Source organism: Ovis canadensis, chromosome 2, assembly GCF_042477335.2.
Source record: "Ovis canadensis isolate MfBH-ARS-UI-01 breed Bighorn chromosome 2, ARS-UI_OviCan_v2, whole genome shotgun sequence".
NCBI classification, from domain to species: Eukaryota; Metazoa; Chordata; class Mammalia; order Artiodactyla; family Bovidae; genus Ovis; species Ovis canadensis.
The window spans coordinates 122,886,977-122,908,250 of NC_091246.1; the positions used below are offsets into that span (position 1 = coordinate 122,886,977).

General features: G+C 46.0%; 1 protein-coding gene across 2 annotated transcripts; it reads left to right on the forward strand.

Annotated features, from left to right (window-relative positions):
- Positions 1-380: 380 nt before the first annotated feature.
- On the forward strand, positions 381-20,410 carry AMMECR1L (AMMECR1 like). Of its 2 annotated transcripts, XM_069574250.1 has the most exons (8): positions 381-735; positions 2,249-2,358; positions 9,681-10,125; positions 12,338-12,448; positions 12,751-12,865; positions 13,493-13,583; positions 15,131-15,227; positions 16,834-20,410. In XM_069574250.1, exons 3-8 carry the CDS (start codon positions 9,719-9,721, stop codon positions 16,943-16,945), a joined length of 933 nt encoding a protein of 310 aa, XP_069430351.1. In that variant the 5' UTR covers positions 381-735; positions 2,249-2,358; positions 9,681-9,718; the 3' UTR covers positions 16,946-20,410. The 2 variants fall into 2 exon arrangements, with proteins under 2 accessions (XP_069430351.1, XP_069430352.1); XM_069574251.1 differs by lacking the exon at positions 2,249-2,358 and having other exon boundaries at positions 407-735.
- Positions 20,411-21,274: the final 864 nt, after the last annotated feature.

Here is a 21,274-nt window from a genome sequence, read left to right on the forward strand (position 1 = left end):
CCAGCTGGCACTTAGGCCTTGACGCGGCGGACAATGCCTCCCAGCCGGCCGCACTACAACTCCCGGCGCGCTCTGCACTCGCTCGCAGAAGCCAAGGGGACCCGGCGTGCTCTGCGCCGGCCAGCCTGACAGCCCAGCGCACCCCTCGGCCTGCTCAACGACCTGGGAAGAACCAGCCTGCAAACCTCCTCTCGCGCCTTACTGTCCTCTCCCCTTTATTCCAACTGCCTGAGATTCGGCCACAAGAATAGGAAGCAGTCTCCTAAATTCAACCCCGTAGAGTCGGCACCAGCCAATAAAGTACGCAGAGTCAGGCCACGTGACAGTAGCGGGGCGGTGCTCCGGCGGCCCCCTAATCTCTATGGTTTTGGCGCCTCGCTAGAGGGCGTGTGGTCCACTGGAGGACTCCCTACATTCTTCCTCCATTACCTCACTGCCTCCGGTGGCTGCTGGGATACCGGAAGACTCGGGTCCCGACTCGGCTCAGTCCTCCAGCTGCCCGGGGAATACCTCTAGCAGTTCTTCCCTGCCGCCACCGCCGCCCCGCAGCTTCCTCCTCCGCCCGCCCCCTGCCGGCCTTCTTGGCCCCGCCCCGTCCGCGCCGCGCGTCCGGCCCGCCCGCGGCCCGCTTCTCTCGGGAGCCCCCACCCAGGCGCATGGCTCCATGAAGCAGGAGGAGGAGGCAGAGCGCGAGAGGTCCCGTCTGCCCCGGCTACGTCTGGGCCAGGAGGAAAGGTGGGAAACTCGGTCCGCGCCGCGCCCTTTTCCCCCGCCCCGCCGGGCCGCCCTCTCTCGCTCTGCCCCCGAGCCCTCCGGGCCTCCTCACTCCGCGGCGACTGGAGGGGCCGGGGAGCGGGCCCCCCGGGCTCGGGGCGAGGGTCCCGGGGCAGCGTGGGGAGGGGCTCCCGAGCGGCCGGGGAGGGAGGCGGCGGGCCGGGCCTGCGGGCCGCGTGTGCCCACCGGGGGGCGGGCGGGTCGGGAGACGCGCCGGGGAGGGGTTGGGCGGACGCCCCTGCCCCGGGCCGCGAGGAGAGGCCGGGCGAGGCTCCCACTCTTTTCTCCACTCCCTCCTGGAAGCAGTCTCGGGTCGTGTAAAGTTTGGTGGTCTCCGGCGCCGCCTGGCGGCCCCTGCCCCCCCGCCCCGTCCCGCCGCCCCCTCCCCCGCTTGGCGTCTGGATTCCACCCCCGCGGCTCGGCCTCAGCTGCCCTACCCGTCGCTGGGTCGTCTCCCGACTCCTGCTGGCGCCCCGCGCTTTCCTTCCATCACCTTTTCCTTACCTTTTTACCTTTCTCTCTGCCCTTCTTGGCCCCTCCCGCTCTGGTCTCTCGTTTCCCCCCTGTATCTCGCCCTTTCTTTGCTAAACTCTTTAACACGCACGCTCTCGCCTTTCATTAATCTGTTTTTTTTTTTAAACCCCACTTTCATTCTGTCCTTCCTTATCCACCCAAAGCCCCTATTTCCATCATCTCTCCACCTGATACTCTGTGGGTTTTATTCCTCCCTCCTTCCCAGGCTGTGGATTTTGCCCTTCATTACTTGCCCTCCTCTGTTCCCTGTCCTGATCTGAACTCCACTTTGCCACACTCTCTCACCCTTGTCCCTCTGGGCCTATCCTCTTTCACTGGCCTCTCCTTGGATAGAGTGGGTGGGGCCTGGAGTCTCCTGTTTACATCTTTGGGAATAACTCATATCTACTACGGGGGGGTGGGGAGAGTTGGTGAAGAGACTATGAAGAGATTTATGCCAGCCTAAGAGTAATGATGACTGACTGTTACCAACAGTTATCATCTCCACCTGGGATAACAAGGTGGCCTGTCTCGGGACCCTGACATGCTGTCCAGTAATCCTTCAGCACCCTGTTTGCAGAGGATTTGGGAATCTTGTTTGTAGTTTGAAAGCAGTAGAGAACCTTGAGATGGTGTATCTTGGCCTGAGAGCAACTTTTGATCTAAATTAGTGGTGGAGGAAGTTTCAATGTGTGTTTCATGTTCAGGTTCAATAAAACCTTTAATCTTCCTTGTCCTCCCTTCTTGGTGTTGACGTCAGGAATGAGGTGATTTAATACAGGGGGCTGCCCTTGCCACCTTATATTTAGATTTTGAAATGTTTTGAATTAAGGAAAACCTGTTCCTTAGCTTTTTTTTTTCCTTCCTAGAAATTACTCTGTTGTACTCCTTTCAAAAACCATCTCTTACCTCCTCACTGCCTTGGTTTTGCTCACTCACTGCACCTGCATTTCCATCTTAGGTACAGGAAGAAGGAATGGAATCAGAAGGAAGAAAATTCATTTCAGAGACAAAATAGCTCCCCTCCTCTGTTATAGCTGTTCCCCTGACAATACAAACTTTCTGCTTTCAGTGAGTATTACCTTGGACATACTTAGAATGGAATTGTGTTGCTTTTATTTTTTGTCTTTTTTTTTTTGGCTTTAGGCCTGTGCTTGGACTAGAATGTATGTTTACTTTGTTCATTTCTGGTTTTCTGCTTACATGAGTATCCTAAACGTGATGAATCCTTCCACTTCCACTTGCTCACTTCTAAAATAATTTTAATTGGTAAAAAAAACCAAGTTTATTTTCCATAATCCTATTAGAGTGACTTAGATGGTTTTGTAGCATTACACTTACCCTTGGGTTACATAAAGGTTTGCCTCCCGCCCCTTTCCAAATTACTCTTTAAAGACGAAGATCATAACTCAGGTTAATACAGTTTCTGTCAAGGTCAATTATCAGATGTCTTCCACATGGTTATAATTTTCAGAGAATTTTGGAACATTTTGCCCTAAATCTGCTAGGGTGATACTGTTTTTGTAAAAACTAAAATTCTACATGTAAACAGAGTTCTGGGAAATTTTTTATTACTGCTGGGTCCCCTCTGATGGTATGCAAACACTTGTAAAAAAGTTTTTCAGAATGCTTCATATCTTATTGGAGCCTCACAGTCTCTCTGAGGAAGGCAGGGGACAAATATTTTCATTTTACAAATGAAAGAACTGAGGCCCAGAAAGATCTGGCGTCCTGCCATAGCTCACATAGTTAAGGGAGGGGATCTAAAAAGGAAACAAAACATTTGATTTCTTATATTCATGTTTTTCCTTACGCTAAGTTCACAAGAAGGTGTGTAGTATTGTGTGCTTTCTAGATCTGTAAATTTAAAAAGCAGTTGTATAGGGAGATCTGGTTTTCGCAGGGAAAACTTTTACACAGCAGATGTTTCAGATGTGTGTGTGTGTGTGTGTGTGACCGGGTTTCAGAAATACAGAGATGATTATTTGAAATAATGTCCAGAGTATTTTGTGGGTCTTTCATCTGACTATTTCTTGGAATAGTTCCTTAAGTAGGCCAGAATATAGTTTACGTGCCATTTTACTACTCAAATAATTATTAAATTGAATTTCATTTCACTTCTGTGTCACAAAGGAAACTGCAGTCTGTTCCCTTCTGTATAAAATTGGTTTGAATAGACATCTGGACACTAATAATAACAGAAGAAAATGCAGAGACCGCTCCCCCCTTTTTTTTTGCCTTTTTCCTACCTCCCAAGTCTGTTTTTTGTTGTTGTTGTTAAAAGGTCATGCCCCTGAATAGCTGTTTTGAAACTTGTCTTCCAAAGGTGAACCTATTTTTTTTCCTACCTCCTAGCCTTTCTAGATATTTTTATCTAGAAAAGTACTATTGGTTATTGGAAATCTAACTATTTTGTCTCGGTAGTTCTGTTAGTACTCAATATATATCAAGATTTCTGTAATAGTAGTGTATTTAGCAAATTTAGTTTCTTTTTGTTATATGGCTTCAAACTTACCAGAGGACTTTTATAGAATAAAACTGTGCACAGCTGTCAGCCCAATATTCCTTATACTTCCTGGCATCTCACAATGAAAAGATCAGTGGATGGCTTATTAGAAGTATGAGTCTCCAAAGAGGAAAAACATCAAGGTCATTAGAATAATAACCCCATATTAATAGTAATAGCAGACGCTTTAATAAATAGTAGTTCTGTGCCAAAGATGAGCTAGATGTTTTTCATGTCTTACTCAAAGAATGCTCACAGATAAACCCTCTGTGGTAGCAGGAGCCTAGACCCACAGAGGCGGACAGCCTGCCTGAGTCTGCCTAGCCTGTGCCTGCTAAATCGGATTTGGGATTTGAGCCTAGATGACGACTCCAGAGTCGGGACTCTGTCCTCTGAGGATGGGAGCTGCTCTGGGAGGGCATCGGCTTGTTGTTTTCAGTGAACTTTGGAGCCTTGGAAGGGACCCCCAGTGAGGGAAGAAGGCCCTCCTGCCCAGCCAGCCATGTCTGTCAGGATGCCGTCACACCCTCCCCTCAGCACTGGTCTCCACATCTTGTTTATAAATATCAGCAATTTATCACACATCATTTCCACTAACTTCTGAAATTGTAAATTGCCTTCCCGACAAATTATGCTCTTAAAGTACTCCATCATTTGAAAAAAGTAGGAAAGTTCTTGTCACATGCAGTTTAGGAACTAGGCACGTCGTTTGGAAGGAAAGCCTTGAGCAACCTACAGGTAAGCAGCCCCTGAGGCCAAGCCTGGGACTGACCAACTGCTATGATTTGGCAGAGAACAGCTACCGGCATAAACCAAACCACGAAGTTAGTGTAGGGGGTGTTCGACCTGATTTTTAGAATGAAGTTAGTGAAGGGGATATTTGACCTGATTTTTAGAATGAATGGTCCACATTAGCTATCCATTTTGCTATGAATTAAACCACTCCTTGGTTTGGGCCGAGTAGAATTGACATTGTTGATATGAGTAGATACTTGTATGTCGGTCACCTTCAGCTTCTGACACACTCAACAGTCAGCCCCTCGCGGTGGAACAGAGTAAAGATCAGGCTGTGCCATAAATACTCGTTTTATTAGAAAGGCTAACTTAAATGAAGTTGCTGGGAGATCTGTAAATAAGATTGTTGGTTTGTGTACCATATGCAGGACATTGGGTTAACTGTTGTGGGAAAAAACCCAGAAATGCAGCCTAGCTTCTGTGACTAAAGGTACTGGGGAGTTCAGTGCTGGCTGGAATTCAGGTGGCTTTCTGCGCCGCTCACCTTCCCCTCAGGCTGCAAAGGTGCCTTTGTTGTGGACCCTCGTGAGGGTGAGGATCCCTTGAGCACTGTGTGTCAGATAAAGGGCATGGTGACTTTCAACACTGAGAACAATTTCATTGGACGCTTGCTAGGTTAGGAGGCCTTAAGAGGTAAAACAGTGACTCCTGTTATTTCCTCCAGCTCTTTGTGGAAGTACGGGTATTGTCTCCATCTGGTAGAAATCCAGTTTTAACTAGCTTGTTCTCATTGTTCGTTCTAAAGTAGACGGAGTGTAGGAAAATGACATCACTATTATAGGCCCTTAAAATGGCCTTGAGTTTAGCCAACCTAGTCCAGGTCTTTGTGGTATATGTGTTTATAAAGGTTTTTCCCTGATTCCAGTTACTTCAGATGAACCAACTTGACAGTAGCCATTCAGTTACTCCTATGACCATTGCTGGTGGTTTTTATGAAGTTGGGGGAAGGCTGAGAACAAAGGCATAGTTTTCTAAGAGAGGTAGAATATGTATGCCATGAGGGGTATTTTCAGTCGGTCACAGCAGGTTAGTCTATTGCATTGAAATTCATCTGAGGGATCTTACACTGTGCCCTCAGAAACAGAGCCGTTGGAGAATCAAGTATGTCTTTTGTCATTGTGGGACAGTCCTGGGAGCCGGGTGTGGGACACTTAGTTGTGGTGAGATGCCCACTTTGTTGGAGTTGGGTTAGGAGCGTCTCGAGAGGGAAACCTGATGGAATTGATAGGTAGTGGTTGCTATGTAAATAAAAGTACTCATTACCAGCACCTTCACAGTCTGTACTGTTTAGTTAATATTTGCTTTACGCTGACAGATAAGTAAAATGTTGGCCCGTTTAAAAAACAAACCTTAAATAATTCAGTAGGGTGAGGGAGATGGAGTAAGCAGGCTGTGGATGAAATAAGTTTGGCCCTTTGTTGAAAATTATTAAAGCTGAGTATTGGGTTCATTATACTCTTTTACTTTATGTTTGAAGTTTTCTATAGATTTAAGTTTTATGGAATAAATGTTAAAGAAATGCCTTCTAATATACTTTTGATGCAGAAAGTCTCTAACTCTGCCTTTAGTCACTAATTGAGAATATTGATTGAATTGTTTGTTCAGTGGCCTCCAGAGAAAACTTGGTCCTGAGGATCCACAAGGTTTGGGTTGGCTCTGTTGATTACAAATCACAGTTGCGGATGGTGTGGGGGAATTGCTAAATGTAATCTTTCGGTATGCCCCCCGACGGAGCGGTGGTTGTGCATTATGGCTAAGCCAGGGGTCTCCAGCTACAGGCCTCGGACCACTACCTCCTGTCAGATCAGCAGTGGCATTAGGTTAAAAATAAAGTGCACAATAAATGTGCTTGAATTGTCCTGAAACCAGTCCCTGGGCCAGAAAGATTGGGGGCCACTGGTGTAGGCAGAATCTTCCTAAGCTTGACCTCACCTGCCTTGGCATGGTTTGAAAACCCTCTGCTCTGTTACAGGGTGTTTCACCCATCAGAGAGCTGATTGCACCTTTGGGGGGAACACCTGAGTTACCACTATTTCATGACATTTCTCTCTTCTTCAAGCGGCCTATGGTGTAAGGAGAATGAGGAAGGATTTCTTTTTTTAAGTTACTGTTACTTCATCCCTTCTCTTTGCTTCTTTGAACGTCGGGACTCTAGAGGCAGAGCCTCGGGGCCCTATTGGTGCTGTTAAAGATCTAGCTCTCAAGAGAAGGTCCCTCTGCTTGGATGAACACATGCCCTGAACCCTCTGCCTACAGTTACGCCAAGGAGGACAGTCAAGTAAGAGCTCAGAGGACAGTGACGTTCCTTGTGGACTCAGGTGACTGTGGCAGGGGTACTGGTCATTGTCAGGGTGGTGGCAGAGCTTTGGGCTTAGGTTTTGATTTTTTTCCCCTGCTTCTCCTTTTTTGTTTAATTTTTTTTAAATTATTTTGGCTGCACTGGGTCTTCGTTGCGTCTCGAGGGGGTTCTCTGGTTGTGGTGTGGGAGGGCTTCTCTTGTTGCAGAGCACGGGCTCTAGAGCCTGCAGGCTGAGTAGTTGCAGTGCACAAGCTTAGTTGCTCTGTGGCACGTGGGAATCTTAGTTCCCCAACTACGAGTCGAACCTGTATCCCCTGAATTGGAAGGTGGATTCTTAACCACTGGTCCACCAGGGAAGTCAGCTTCCCTCGGCTCCATTTTTGTTGGCAAAATTTTGCAAGCTATTCTTCTAGTTTTTAGTATTCCCTTGATTTTTTTTTTTTTAATCACACCCTTAGCAAAGGGACTGAATCCAGTGGATATTATTGTCAGGCTTCGTTGTTGTTTGTGGCTCGGTGGGAAGACCCAAGCCTTGTAGTCTGGCAGATAGATTGTGGTCCAAATCCTGAGTGGCAGAGTTTCTTATTAAACCTAAGTGTCCTCCTTTGTAAAATGATGGTAATATCATCCTTGCTGGGTGGTTCTGAGGATTAAGTGAAATCCTGTTTAAAGAGCATCTGTTTTGTGCTCTAAGCCTTGAGTGTGCAGCAAAGTCCTAGCCTTCCCAGAGTCTCCACCTCTGGGGGGAGCAGTCAGATGAGAGCCCAGATGATAAGAGCAGCTAACTTTATGCCAGAAGCTGCATGGAAGCACTTCCCATAGATTAAGCTCAAGTCTCCTAACAGCCCCATGAAGCAAGCACTATTGTTATTCCCAGTTTGCAGAAACTGAGGCATAGAGAGGTTAATCCTGGAGGAATCACATTTGAACCCAGGCCATTTGAGTCTGGAGGCAGCATTTTTAACCAGGACCTCCTGCTCCTTTTCTTAACAGTCTGAAGAAGACAGTGATATCCACACTCAGAAACAGTCTGTTCATTGGCGGTTTTAACGTATCACATGCATGAGGCTTTCTTAAAAAGAAGCCTGTTGCAAGCTAGACATTGAAATGTTCAAACTGTTACTCCTCTGCTAGAGACAACTTTCTTTCGAAGAATTGTCCTAAACACAAAATGTGTATTTTGTTAGGGATCGGGATATATCAGAAACAAAAGCACCATTTGTGAAATTTTTGTATCTCATTCAATCTAAAGTGACAAGTTGTGTTTGTAGAAATAATGGCATTGGAAATGGGTAAGTACATATCTAATTTTATTTAAAAGATTGTACACATTACAACCAAAATACTATACAATACAGTAGAGTAGTGCCTAAAAAGGCAATTGTGTGCTGCGTGTTCAAATTACAGAGAAAATTTTAGATGAAAATTGTGTATATATATATATATTGAGTAGGAGGCTAAAACTAAGTGAAAAGTGAAAGTGAAGTCGCCAAGTCGTGTCCGACTCTTTGCGACCCCATGGACTGTAGCCTACCAGGCTCCTCAGTCCATGGCATTTTCCAGGCAAGAGTACTGGAGTGGGTTGCCATTGCCTTCTCCAGGGGATCTTCCCAACCCAAGGATCGAACCCATCTCCCGCATTCCAGGCAGATGCTTTACTGTCTGAGCCATCAGGGAAGCCCTTAAGAAAAAAACCAACATGTAGTGATATGTGAAAAAACAAAGTACATTTTTCTCAAGTTAGCAGGATTTTATAAACTTTGGTATTATCAACATTGAAATAACTAGGGTCTATTTTCATGAGTCTCAATTATTGACATAGATAACAGAAAGGATCTTGGTCATGTTACAGCTATATATCTTTACCTTGGGCTTCTTAAAAAGAATTTAATGGAGAAAGATTCCTTCCTCCCCTTTATCAGCTGGAACTCTGGTTTCCTGGCCCATCTGATGCCACATTTTGTCAGACTGATGGCTTTGCATCTCTGCCTTGCTGTGACAGGGCAGAAATGGCTACCTCACAAAAGGACTGAAGCTTGGGTCATTTGTGTGAATAAAGGTTTCTGCTTGGTTGTAGCTTTTTTTTGAATGGGGTCTTGAAAGTATAGAAGTGTAGAAATTGGAGTGCGTTCAGAGGTGAACTAAAGAAAATGAGTAAGACCACAGGATCGCTGTGAGGACAGAAAGGCGCGCAGGTGCCTTGTGTTAGCGCACTCTCGCCAGAGCAGCGGCTGCTCTTCACCCTCACAGAGGTCTGGAGCTAAAGTCACGTAGCTAAGTTGAGGTTGGTGATGAGGAAAATGCAGAAAGGATGTGGTTAACAAGGAACACATGCAAGTTCCTCTGGGACTCTTTGGAAACAGAGTGGTTCAATTTGGAGCCTGTGAAAATGTAGAGAAAGCATCCTGATGAAGAGCCTGTCCGGTCAGGTGCAGTCTTTCAGGCAGTCTCGAAAAGACCCCACTCGCCTGCAGACTGGCTGCCGCTCTACCCTTCTTTCTGCCCGAGGAGGCCTGGGCAAGAGGGAGCTGTTTTGGGCCTGCCTCCATTCATGGTGGTCATAACCTTTATGGAAAGTGAAAAATAGCCTCCCCTCAGGTAACGGTTGGGTGTCCCTGGTCTGGAATGCAGGCTCTTCCAGCCCACTGTTCTGACACCCTTTGTGAGCAATGTGACCTGTGTGAGAAAGAACTCGATGACTCCTGCCCCTTCCATGCAGACCCTTTCTCTTTGATTTTTGTGTTCTTCTAACTAACCATTGAATTAATGCTTGGATGTTCTCTTTTGGATTAGGGTTCTGCAGCATTCCAGACCTCAAGCACTGAATCAGGATGGGAAAAAGACGTTGTGTTCCTCCACTTGAGCCCAAGCTGGCAGCAGGTTGTTGTGGGGTCAAGAAGCCTAAGTTATCTGGAAGTGGAACGCACAGTCACGGGAACCAGTCCACAACTGTCCCCGGCTCTAGTTCAGGACCTCTTCAAAACCACCAGCATGTGGATGGCAGCAGTGGTCGGGAGAATGTGTCGGACTTAACTCTGGGACCTGGAAACTCTCCCATCACACGAATGAACCCCGCATCGGGAGCGCTGAGCCCTCTCCCCCGGCCCAATGGAACTGCCAACACCACCAAGAATCTGGTGGTGACCGCAGAGATGTGCTGCTACTGCTTCGACGTCCTCTACTGTCACCTCTACGGCTTCCCGCAGCCACGACTTCCCAGATTCACCAATGACCCCTAGTGAGTAAAGCAGTCGCGCACTGGGGACAGTGAGAAAGGCGTGGCACCCACTTTCTGCAAGAGTCGTCTACTTATAAAAAGCTTTAACATGGTTTGGGCAAGGGTTAATGGGAAAAGAATGATGAAAAATATCCAGACAATATCCAGAATATCGAAAGTGGATACTAGGCCACATTTGAAGGAGTTGTTGGCTTGTCGTTAGTTACATTCTGGGAATCAGGAGGGTTTTGATTTTGACTGTCTTGGTTTCATATGACAGTGAGTAGGTCATTCAGACCTTCATATGGAGAAGTCACACCACCACACCATTGTGGACCCAGGCGTTGCTGAAATCCGAGTCAACTACCAGTGTCTGAGGGCCAGGCTGGTGATGAGGAGCTCATTCAAGAGTCCCGTCACTTAACTGTCAGTCCCGTGGGGCTGCCAGCACCCCACCAAGAGTGTCAGAATTTGTTTTGATGCTTTCAGTTCCAGACTTTCCCAAGTTCCCGTGAGGTGTTAGTGACTTGAATAAGGAATATGTGTATGTCAAGGGTGAAGTCAGATGAAGAAAGGCATGCTAAGGCTTTCTTTCTCAGAATTGGAGGCAGCTTCGAGGTGCATTTAAAGAGCAGTGCTGCTTTTTTATTTTTTTAGGAGGTGCTTTTAGAGGATTCACTGACTGAGAGCTGTTAGTGCCATACTGAGGATTGGGTTGGGAATAGACAGGCATGGAGAAATAGTCCCTGCTCTCAGCAGACTTGAGTTGACAGATCACACACAAAAGCTAAGCAGGGTGTGCCTCACGCTGTCTGGGCAGATAGAGGGGAAGTTAGTCTGTGATTGTGTCAGAGGAGAGGAAATGAGACAATGTGCTCGCTTTTTAGGGAAGTATTCCCACGTGATGTCTGTGGACAGAGAAACACTAAGTAGATGGCGAGTCGGAGCCTTGATCTGAGTGCAGTCAGGTGTGTCCCTTGCAGGAGCGGGACACAGACTGTGGAGAGTAGGTGGTGACCACAGCTTTGTATGGTGTGGGGACAGTGGAACTGGAAGGGTTTTTGAGTAGGTTTTGGAACATTAACTTTGGCTGGTGCTGTTCAGGTGTTTTACTGAAAGGAAAAGATGGGTAGGTGGGAGATCTTGCCTTGTAATAATGATCTAAGGTAACTTTAAAGATGTAAGTTGCTTTTTAGCAGTGTTAACTCAAGAATCTTAAGAGGTAAAGGCATAGGAACATGGAAGAATTTTGGGAAGAGGAGGCAGCCCCGTAACCTGTGTCTGAATATCTATTACTATCTATCTGATGTAGCCTAATGCCACATGACTTTGGCCTAGAAGCTGGTAACTTCTGCTGAAAATAAGCTATTTTTTAAAAAAAAATTATTTATTTTTGACTGCATTGGATCTTAGTTGCAGCCCATGGGATTCTCTCTAGTTGTGACGCTCAGGGTTTAATTATCCCTCAGCACGTGGGATCTTAGTCCCAGTTAGGGATCAAACTCATTTTTACTGCATTGGAACACAGATTCTTAGCCACTGGAACACTAGGAAAATCCCAGAATAAGCCTTCTTTTTAAAATACTTATTTATTTGGCTGCGTTGGATCTTAGTTGAGGCACATGGGATCTTCATTGCATCATCCAGGATATTTTGTCCGGTGAACAGACTCTGGTTGTGGTGCTCTGGCTCAGTAGTTGTGACAGGTAGGCTTGTTGCATGTAGGGTTGAACGCATAACCCCTGCGCTGCCTGGTGTATTGATAACCACCAGGGAAGTCCGCAGAATAAACTGTCTCGGGGAGCCTTTTTTCTTCTGGAGTCTATAAACAGAAGAGACGGAAATGATGCTGGGTGCAGTATGGGGTTGAGGGGAGAAGGTGTGCCGGCCAGTATGTCTTCAGGAAGAACGGAACTGGGAGACATAGACACAGAGAAAGAGGGTAAACAGGAGGAGGAAGATGTGGAGAACTAGAAGCAAGGGTCCTGAGAGAGGAGGGAGGAAGCAGTGCGTCCATGCGGAGTGGAGCGGAGCTGAGAGCAGGGGCTGCAGGAGCCTCTCTCTCTGCCTCATGGCCGCTTCCTCTCCATCTCCACCTCGGGGCTGCACGGCGCCCGGAGGCCGCAGCCTTTCAGACAGCCCACGTAAGAGAACAGTCGTGTTGGGGAAGAGCAGGCGGACAGGGATATAACCAAGGTTTTCTTCTCTGATTGCTGCGTGCTTGCTCTTTCAGTCCACTCTTTGTGACATGGAAGACAGGGCGGGACAAGCGGCTTCGTGGCTGCATTGGAACCTTCTCAGCCATGAATCTTCATTCAGGACTCAGGGAATACACGCTAACCAGGTAATGACACCACACGTGAGATGGGTAGATTATTTGCAAAATTTGAAAATAACTGCCTGTTTCTTCTGAGTGGTAAAGCTTGAGTGTTTCTTTTTGATAGTCAGGAGCTGTGGGGGCTTTAATCTGGTGAGTCACTTGGCAGTTCAAGTATAGACAGACAGTAGCATCGGGTTGTTTTTAGCATGTTCGTGTTGATGGGTAGTGAATGTTTTCTGCAGAGCTCAAGAGCCGTAAACTTTCAGGCTCATGATGTTGGCTCCCGATTCCGGAGCAGCCTCACTTATGTTTTCTGTCCCCTCCAGTGCACTTAAGGACAGCCGATTTCCCCCCCTGACCCGAGAGGAGCTGCCTAAACTTTTCTGCTCTGTCTCCCTCCTTACTAACTTTGAGGATGCCAGTGATTACCTGGACTGGGAGGTGAGAACAGCCGCATTTGGAACTCTGCATCTCTCGTTGCATTTGGGTTCGGGTTAGTACATGGTAATGTATCTCCTTCATTGAGCAAGGGTATAAGCATGTGAGAGCTGAGGTCAGAGGCAGTTGTAGGCAACCTGGGTGACAGAAAAGATACTTCGATATTAGGAGCAGAAAGAAACCCCTTTCTTACCAGTCTACTCTCTCCCGTGTCCTTTCCCCATGTCTAGTAAATAATGGGATAAAGAGAACATTCCTGATTCTTCTTGGTAAGCCCTTGAATAAATATTGGAGCCACATGTGAAAAGTCAGGAGCCCTGATCAAATCCTGTAGCCTGTTCTTGAATATTAAAGGTGGAATATTCACGATTATTGGATGCATTATTGAGAGAATTGATTATGCCGCCTCCATAGTCTCAGAGAGGTGGCTGCACATAGACTTTCCCTTTCCCTGAAGCAGCAGTTTCTTTGGCTTCTATGCCTGAGAGAGAGTCAGTTGTGAAAAGCATGAGGCTCCCCTTTTCTCAGCCCTGGGTCAAGCTGGTCAGAGGACAGTGTCAATTTACATGAGGATAATTGAAGTTCCATTAGAGTAAGTAAATGGCATTTATTGGTTGTGTGTTTTTGTAGGTTGGGGTCCATGGGATTCGAATTGAATTCATCAATGAAAAAGGCGTCAAACGTACAGCCACTTACTTACCTGAGGTTGCAAAGGAACAAGGTGAGTTAGACGAATGGAGTGATACCCTCCGCAGTTGTCAGGTAGAGGGCAGGAGAGTGGACTGTGCTGCCTTTCAGTCCAGTGCAACTGCGTATGAGTGGCTTGCTTTCTCTCCATATCCATCAGATTCTTACAGAATAAGAAACTCCCCAAAAGAGCTGGGAAAGAAAAGGGGTAAATACTTCTCAGGTCTCTGTTTCACTTACTTTCAATGAGTAGTAGTGTTTCTTGGCCCCCAAACTGCAGTGGTAATTGTAGGAAAAAAGAACTCAGCAGCTCCTACAGTGGCACACTAAAGGTAGGAAGTGGGTTGGGCAGGTTTTCTCTTTAAAAGAACATTTAGGAGAATACCTCATAATGGTGCTTATGCATTCTGCAGCATACAGCCCGGTTTTCTTTCTTTCTTGGAACTAGTCCTTTTTAAAAAAATAATATCTAGTAGTTAGGTATGATCGGAGAAGGCAGTGGCATCCCACTCCAGTACTCTTGCCTGGAAAATCCCATGGACGGAGGAGCCTGGTAGGCTGCAGTCCATGGGGTCGCTAAGAGTCAGGCATGACTGAGCGACTTCCCTTTCACTTTTCACTTTCATGCATTGGAGAAGGAAATGGCAACCCACTCCAGTGTTCTTGCCTGGAGAATCCCAGGGACGGCGGAGCCTGGTGGGCTGCCGTCTATGAGGTCGAACAGAGTCAGACACGACAAAAGTGACTTAGCAGTTAGGTATGAAACTGAAATAGAGAAAAATACTGAGTTCAGTATATCAGTGAACTGATTATGTGGAGAGGGATTGCCTTGTTGGTTCCTGTCATGGAAAGCAGTGGGGATATGGCTTAAAAAGGAGGAAGCCTTTTAGCCACCTCTTTGAGGTCAGCAATCTGGCCTTTCTGTCCAAGGAGATGGACCAGGAATATTTCCTAGTAGTGAGATGTGATGATAATTTAGGTAAATAATCAAACACTTTTGCTATTTGAAAACTGATTGGGAAAATTAAAATCAAGGCACCTGCTGCAGTGATTTATGGAATTCTGTTTGGTTTTCAGTTTGATATATTTGGTTGTATATGGTGAAAATATTTCTAGAAGAACACAGCAGTAGATGTGCAAACAACTTTCTCATCCTTCCTAAGGGAATAGCTTCGGTCCTGCTGTCAAGTCTCTGTAGTAGAAAGCGACTCCTAGAAATCATCAGAATGCAGCAAGGCCACATGAAGGCATGCAGGCTGCAGAATATGAGCTCTCCCCTCTCCAGAGCAGCCCTGGTTACAGCTCCAGGCCAGCCAAGTAGGGGCCGTATTTGCTCCCAGATGGTTGTCCTGCGATCATACCTGACAGGGTAGACTCAGAAGGGGAAGGCCGCTGACGGTGTGTGCTGGGCATCCTCGCACGTCTCAGGCTCTCCTTGGACTGCCGGGGCGTGGGGGCCGCGCCCAGCCCGCCCTGCCCCCAGCGGGCCCGGCTGCTGCCCTCCTGTCGCTGTGTTAGGGCACTGCCTGCCTGGTTTGGTGTCACTGCACACTGACCTCTGTGTGCCCATCTTCTCCTCAGACTGGGATCAGATCCAGACGATAGATTCCTTGCTCAGGAAAGGTGGCTTTAAGGCTCCAATTACCAGTGAATTCAGAAAAACCATCAAACTCACCAGGTAAGCCACTGTCTCATTTTCTTTGTCATTTTAACTTAGTTTGGGTTAGATGGAAGATACTTTTGATAGACAGAGGAAGAGAAAAATGTTCCCTGCTAATGTCTCCAAACCAAAGAAGTGTGTGTGAGGTTGAAGCTCTGAGGAAGCAGTGGCAGCGAAGCAGAGACTCCCTGGCATCCTGGGCGTGTCCGCAGCTCCGCTGACGGCATAGTTGGGGCAGAGCAGCTGCTAGACAACCGTGGGTGTCTCTGCCAGACCCACTTGTTGGGAGGCTGAGTGGGAAGGCTGAGCGCAGGAGAATAACAGGAGTCCTGGGTCAGCCGAAGTCACCACATGCAGTCAGGTGGCGTGTTGATGGACTAGTAACAAGGAAACGCCTCTGCCTGTTAGGAGCAAATACGTCTATGGGGGGGGCTATTGTAAAATCTGCATGAACTGGACCCTAAATCCCAGCTCCACCACTTCCAGCTGTGTGACTTGGGCCTCTCTGAGCAGAAAAAAAAGCCTGCCTTGGGGTTGTTCTAGAGTGTGGTAAGGTAATGTGTGCAGAAATTCTAGTCTGGGGCCAGGCAGCATTGTAGGTGGTCAGTAGATGTCAGTTCTCTTCCCATCCCTATTGAAATTGGAAATCCTGAGAGGTGTAGCTTCTGTGGGTTTGTGTGGGCCTCTGTTGGCCTCTTCATCTGTAAAATGCTGAATAATCATGTAGTAACCTCACAGGTCTATTTGGAAGATAACCCCATGTTTTTGAAATGCTTTGGATTCCAAAAAAGAAAAATCTTCAAATACAAAGCATTATTATTATCATTATTATTATAATTTATTTGAACAGCCATTTCCCTGTCAAAATTCAGGAATAATCACCTTGCAGTGGAGGAGTGATTACAGAGGGAAAGAGATGGCTCTGGGTAAGGATTGTCACACCCAGCTCCTGTGGTCTGTAGTAGGCTCCATAGGTTTGTAACACCCCATGCTTTGCATCCTGACTCATGGCTCTTTTTAGAGCAAGGCCAAAGTGCTATGAATTCTGTTCTGATGACCCTGTGGTATATGATACGGCACATTCATCTGGGAAGTGAGACCCAGGACCTTTTAACCTGCTTCATCAGAATTTGACCCAGAATTAGGTATCTGTGCCCCTTTTAGTTACGAATAACTTGTTTGTTGCTTTTCTGCAAGTTGAAGTTGCATTTCTGTCAAATTTATCACATTTTAACCTGAACTAGATAACGCATTTTACACTGGGCATCGGTGCAGCCATCTTCCCGTCTGCCACCCATATAATTTGACCGTGAAATTCTTCATCCAGACCCTAGTAGCAGATTGCTTAAGAGCAGCCTAATGATAAGCATATGAAGTGTTTAAAGGTGGGATGTGCAGAAAACACATTCTCAGGGGTGGACTGTGACTGTGCTTTTTCATCTTGTTCATTTGTAATAACAACACTGTTTTCTTGTGCTGTCTTTCATTTTCTGTAAGTAAGATTGCTCTTGGTCTTCCATTTTATTCTTTGAAAATGTGGAATAAGCTTTTGGTTTACTCTGCTGCGTGATTTTAAAATGAAGTATTTGGGGTTCCTAACACGCTTTCCTGTTTCCTTACACAGGTACCGAAGTGAGAAGGTGACAATCAGTTATGCAGAATATATAGCTTCCCGACAGCATTGTTTCCAGAATGGCACTCTTCATGCCCCGCCCCTCTACAATCATTACTCCTGACACACGGCTGCATGACCAGTCCCACCCCCCCGTGGCCGCCAATGGCTATGACATCATTGGAGCAGATGCCTCCTCTTCCTGGTCCAGTTACTTCTATTACTGCACCATTTTATGATGCTAGCTTCCGTTGCCAAGTCTGCCTCCAGCTGACTGAGGTGGGAGGGGGGGCTTACATTGAATGAAACAGAACTTGAGGGCCCAAGCCTTATCTCAGCCTTTCCTCAATACGGGGTTCCGTTGGATTGGGGCTCCTCCATGCCTAGTGAGAATTCCGTGTGGGCTCAGAAGACTTTGGCGTGCAGGTGCCGCTGCTGATTTGCTGCCTGTGTGTCGGACACACAGTGGAAGCTGGAACTGATGGTCCATGAAGGCTTACCCCACACACACCTGCAGCCTCCCCAGATCAAGTAGGTGTATTCCCCTGGCAGTCTGGGCAACGGAGACCAACAAGAAACATTTTTAGGTTGTTTTAAATTCCTTTTTTTAAACTTGCAGTTTATTGCGTACCGAGAGTTGATCACAACCTCCATGCTTCATAAGCGGACGCCATGTTAGGGTTGAACGTGGGCACCATGAGTCCTCTGTGGCTCCTGGACAGAGACCCACCTCAAGATCAGAAGCCCTTTGGATGGCGTTGCAGATCTCATTGCTCAGTTAGCCTCGAAGGTTCTAATTCTCATCCCACTCTCAGTTGGATTTTTCTGGCACTCTTCCTGCATCGAGTCTTCTGGTATTGAACCGAGCTCTGTGGTTTGGCCTGCTGAGGATGGACTGGGATGCCTGCGGGAGGTCCTGATGGCATCACTGCACGCAGTGTCAAGGGAGAGACCTCTTCCTTACCACCTGGCTACCTCACTCCTCTACTGGTAGCAGTGCCTATAGCTGGATCTAGGTTCTCAGAGACGTTCCAACAAGCACTTGGGTTGGGTTTTAGAAGGATACGTCGTCATAGGAGAGAATCCAGGGTCTCCAAGCTGTTTTTCTTTTCAGGCAAACATCCTGAGAGACCTTTAAGCAGAGGAGTTCCTTTTTCTAGTTTGCCTGTAGAAGTGGGAAAACTGTTAATGTTTCAGGTCCTTTATGGGGACTTTAGAACAAAGCTGTGTAATTAAACAAGGTGAATCTTTATCTTGCCTAACACGCTGGGAAAACTTCACCCCACTGCGGCAGAGTTCCAAATAGCTTATTTTATTTTAGGTCATTCATACCTTCATGTGGCATAGTCCCCTTTCCCATTCTTGCTGATTCCAAATAGCTGTCAGCAAGTTTCTCCCTCTTGCCTATTCTTTGCTCATATGGTGGCACAGTTCATAGAAGTTGGGAATTTGGAAGATGTTTTGAGAACATTGTCACAGAGGCACTGCTGAAATGATTCACAGGAAGAGGTGGCCAGTTGGAAGACAAGACCCTACAGGTGATACACTGGTTTCCAACAATATGCTTAGAGAACTCTAAAGTGGATTGGGTGTCAACCCAGTGAACACAATGTTTTGATTTAATTTATTTTAAATGTTTATGTGGTAGTGGTGTGGCTTCCCGAAACGGGCAGATACTCAAGTCAAAAGATCTTTTGAGCTTTCTTCTGCCAGGAGCAGGGGGCGGGGGGGCCGGGACACCAGTCTAAGGAATGGCACGCGTGCTTTTCTAGGCCCTGTCTTTTGAAGAGACGGGTTAGGGTGAGCAGGGTGTGTGGCACCGTCCTCTGCTGCTGGTAAGGATGTGGAACGTGCAGGGGAAGTGTGGGCTGATGTCCAGGTGTGCGGGCCAGGCTCCAGCACCATCCCGCTGCTGGGCGCACTCCCACATCCTGCCACCTTTCCCTCGCAGTGTTAATGGAAACAGGCTTCTGAAGATGAAGGAGTTGTTTCATGATTTCCTGCTGCTGAGAATAATAAATGTCTTGTTACAAACAAATGTGACGACGGTTACTTTTAGGTGCCATGGATCGATGTCAGGGTGGTCAGCTCTGGACTAAACCACCCACCTCCAATTTGTACAACAGTATTGGTACATAGGGCTACACTCATTACTGTTCAAGTCTTCTATGTTAAAAGTTGTGTTTAATTTCTAAAGTTTAAAAAAAGCAAAAAAAATGGTGCTAAACTTTCACCCCTGAGCACGCTCAGTGAGACTGGTCATGCAAGCATTTACAGTGCCATGCTCTTTCAAGCCTATTGTTTCTTGTAGAAATGTTGCCCTATTTGTCTTTCCCAGTGTATTTTTTTTTTAATTTTATTGAGGGTGGGGTAGGAAACCTGCCATTTAAGAAAAAAAACAGAAAATTTAAAACCCCAGGAAATGGGGGAAAAAAATCAGTGCACAAGAATCGGGCTTAAGCCCAGAACCACACTGAAGTGGGCTCAGTGGTTTTTGGAGTGAAGAAGCCTTACTCCCCGCACATTCCCTTATGCTCCCATCCGAGTCCAGCCATGGAGATGCTCGGGTTCCTCTGACGTTAGTAAGAGGACTCAGGAGTCGACCAAGGAAAGCTGTTTGGCCCTGTGAGGAATGGCACTCAGTGTCTGTCCTGAATGGAGCCTAGTCAGAAAGTGGTCTGGAAATAAACGGTCATGGTTACCTTATGAAGACGTGTGGCAGGTGGCTCTCAGGAAAAATACTAAGTCTGGATCATCCATATGGCAGCTTTGCGTAGGGAAATGACAACTCCGAACTGGAACTGACCTGCCTTCCATGTTGCTTGACCAGAGCAGTGATGAGGGTGGCCAGTGTATGTGGTGTGAGTGGTAGGTTTAAAGAGAAGGAATGTTTTCTGCTCAGTGTTTCCTTTGTCCTTGGACTGCTCAAGCTGAACAGTAACCACCATTTTTAAGGGACCAGCCCACTGTGGCTGGTTTGGTTCGGAGTTCGTTTCATCCCTAGCTGTGAGTGCCTTTCGGTCTGGAAAGTTGGCTTGTCTCATAATACCCACAGCTAGGACATTCTGTAATTTCGAATTGTCCTTGTTCTTCATTAAAAGAGAATGTCTTTGATCACTAGAGTTTATCAGTGTTGGATTGTTTCCACTGTGAGGTTCTTAAAACTTTTTCGCTTCATAATATTAAAGCAACTCATGTTAAAGACCATTTCAACACGAAAGGTTTGTAGTTCAGACATTACATGTATTTTATTGTTTATAATAAAAAAATCATCTATACAGAAGTCCTGGGTGTTAATTTTAATATTTGCACAAGATCTGTTTTCCATGGTATGTTAACACCTACAATTTCACTAACTGTTGATGTTATTTTCTATTGAGATTCTGGAACCTAGGGAGCTATTTGTTCTTTTTGTTTATTTTCATTCTTACTTCCCTGAAGCAAGAGACTTTGTATGGCCTTCAGTGCAAAGACTTTAGACCAATTCTTTGTATTACACTTGGTTGCCTCTTGGCTATATAACTTCTGAGTGCAAATCATTGAACTCTTTAACAAAGTATTGTAGAGAATAAATCATAATGGGTAAAAATTGTTCTTTGTCGTCTTTTTTTTTTTTTTTGAATAGTAGATAGTAGTATTTTGAATAGTCATTATTTAGAGATAGCCAACCAGATCATATATATTCAGCCTGCATGTTTTTGTATGGTGTTGATCTCCAATAACCTTTCATTTTTATATTTTTTTGTGGTTGATAGCAGTACCACTGGTTTTTTAAGAGCCAAATTTTCTGAACTAAGATTCATAGTTCTTAGACTTTCCAATGAAGCTGACCTTTCCCAGAAAGCTACAACCTGAAAGGGGGTCGTGGGGAAATGCTCAAATTTAAGATAATTCATGAGGTCAACTAACTCAGCAGTGACCCTGGGACATTGTGTGGTCTGACCTAAAGGAAAATATTTCTTAGTTTTGGATGGCCCAGAAAGCGTAAGATGTGTGGAGAAAATAGCAAGGAATAACTTCAAACTTTACATTCATATACTGATAGTGTTAGTCTTCGGCGGAAACTATTTGCATGGATGTAATTTTTTTTTTTAACATACCCAGATCCAAATCCCTGATACTTGGCCACAGGTGTACATTATCAAGATTAGATGATGATTTTGGAAATAGATTACAACTGATTAAACAGACTGGGATAATAACTCCGGAGTGAGAGGAATTTTGTTCCTTCAAGAGAAACTACGGTTCTAGAGTAGTATTTCATATTTATAATACCACCTGTAGTTAAACGGCATGGAAATCCATGTCTTTTTTGTTGTTTTTTTGTGGTAGTAAAATATAGAAGTGTTAGTCACATCTGACTCTCTGACCCCATGGACTCACATATAACATAAAATTTGCCATTTTAACCTTTCTGTTGTGAGAAATGTTAACCATGTGGTCAGAAATCAGA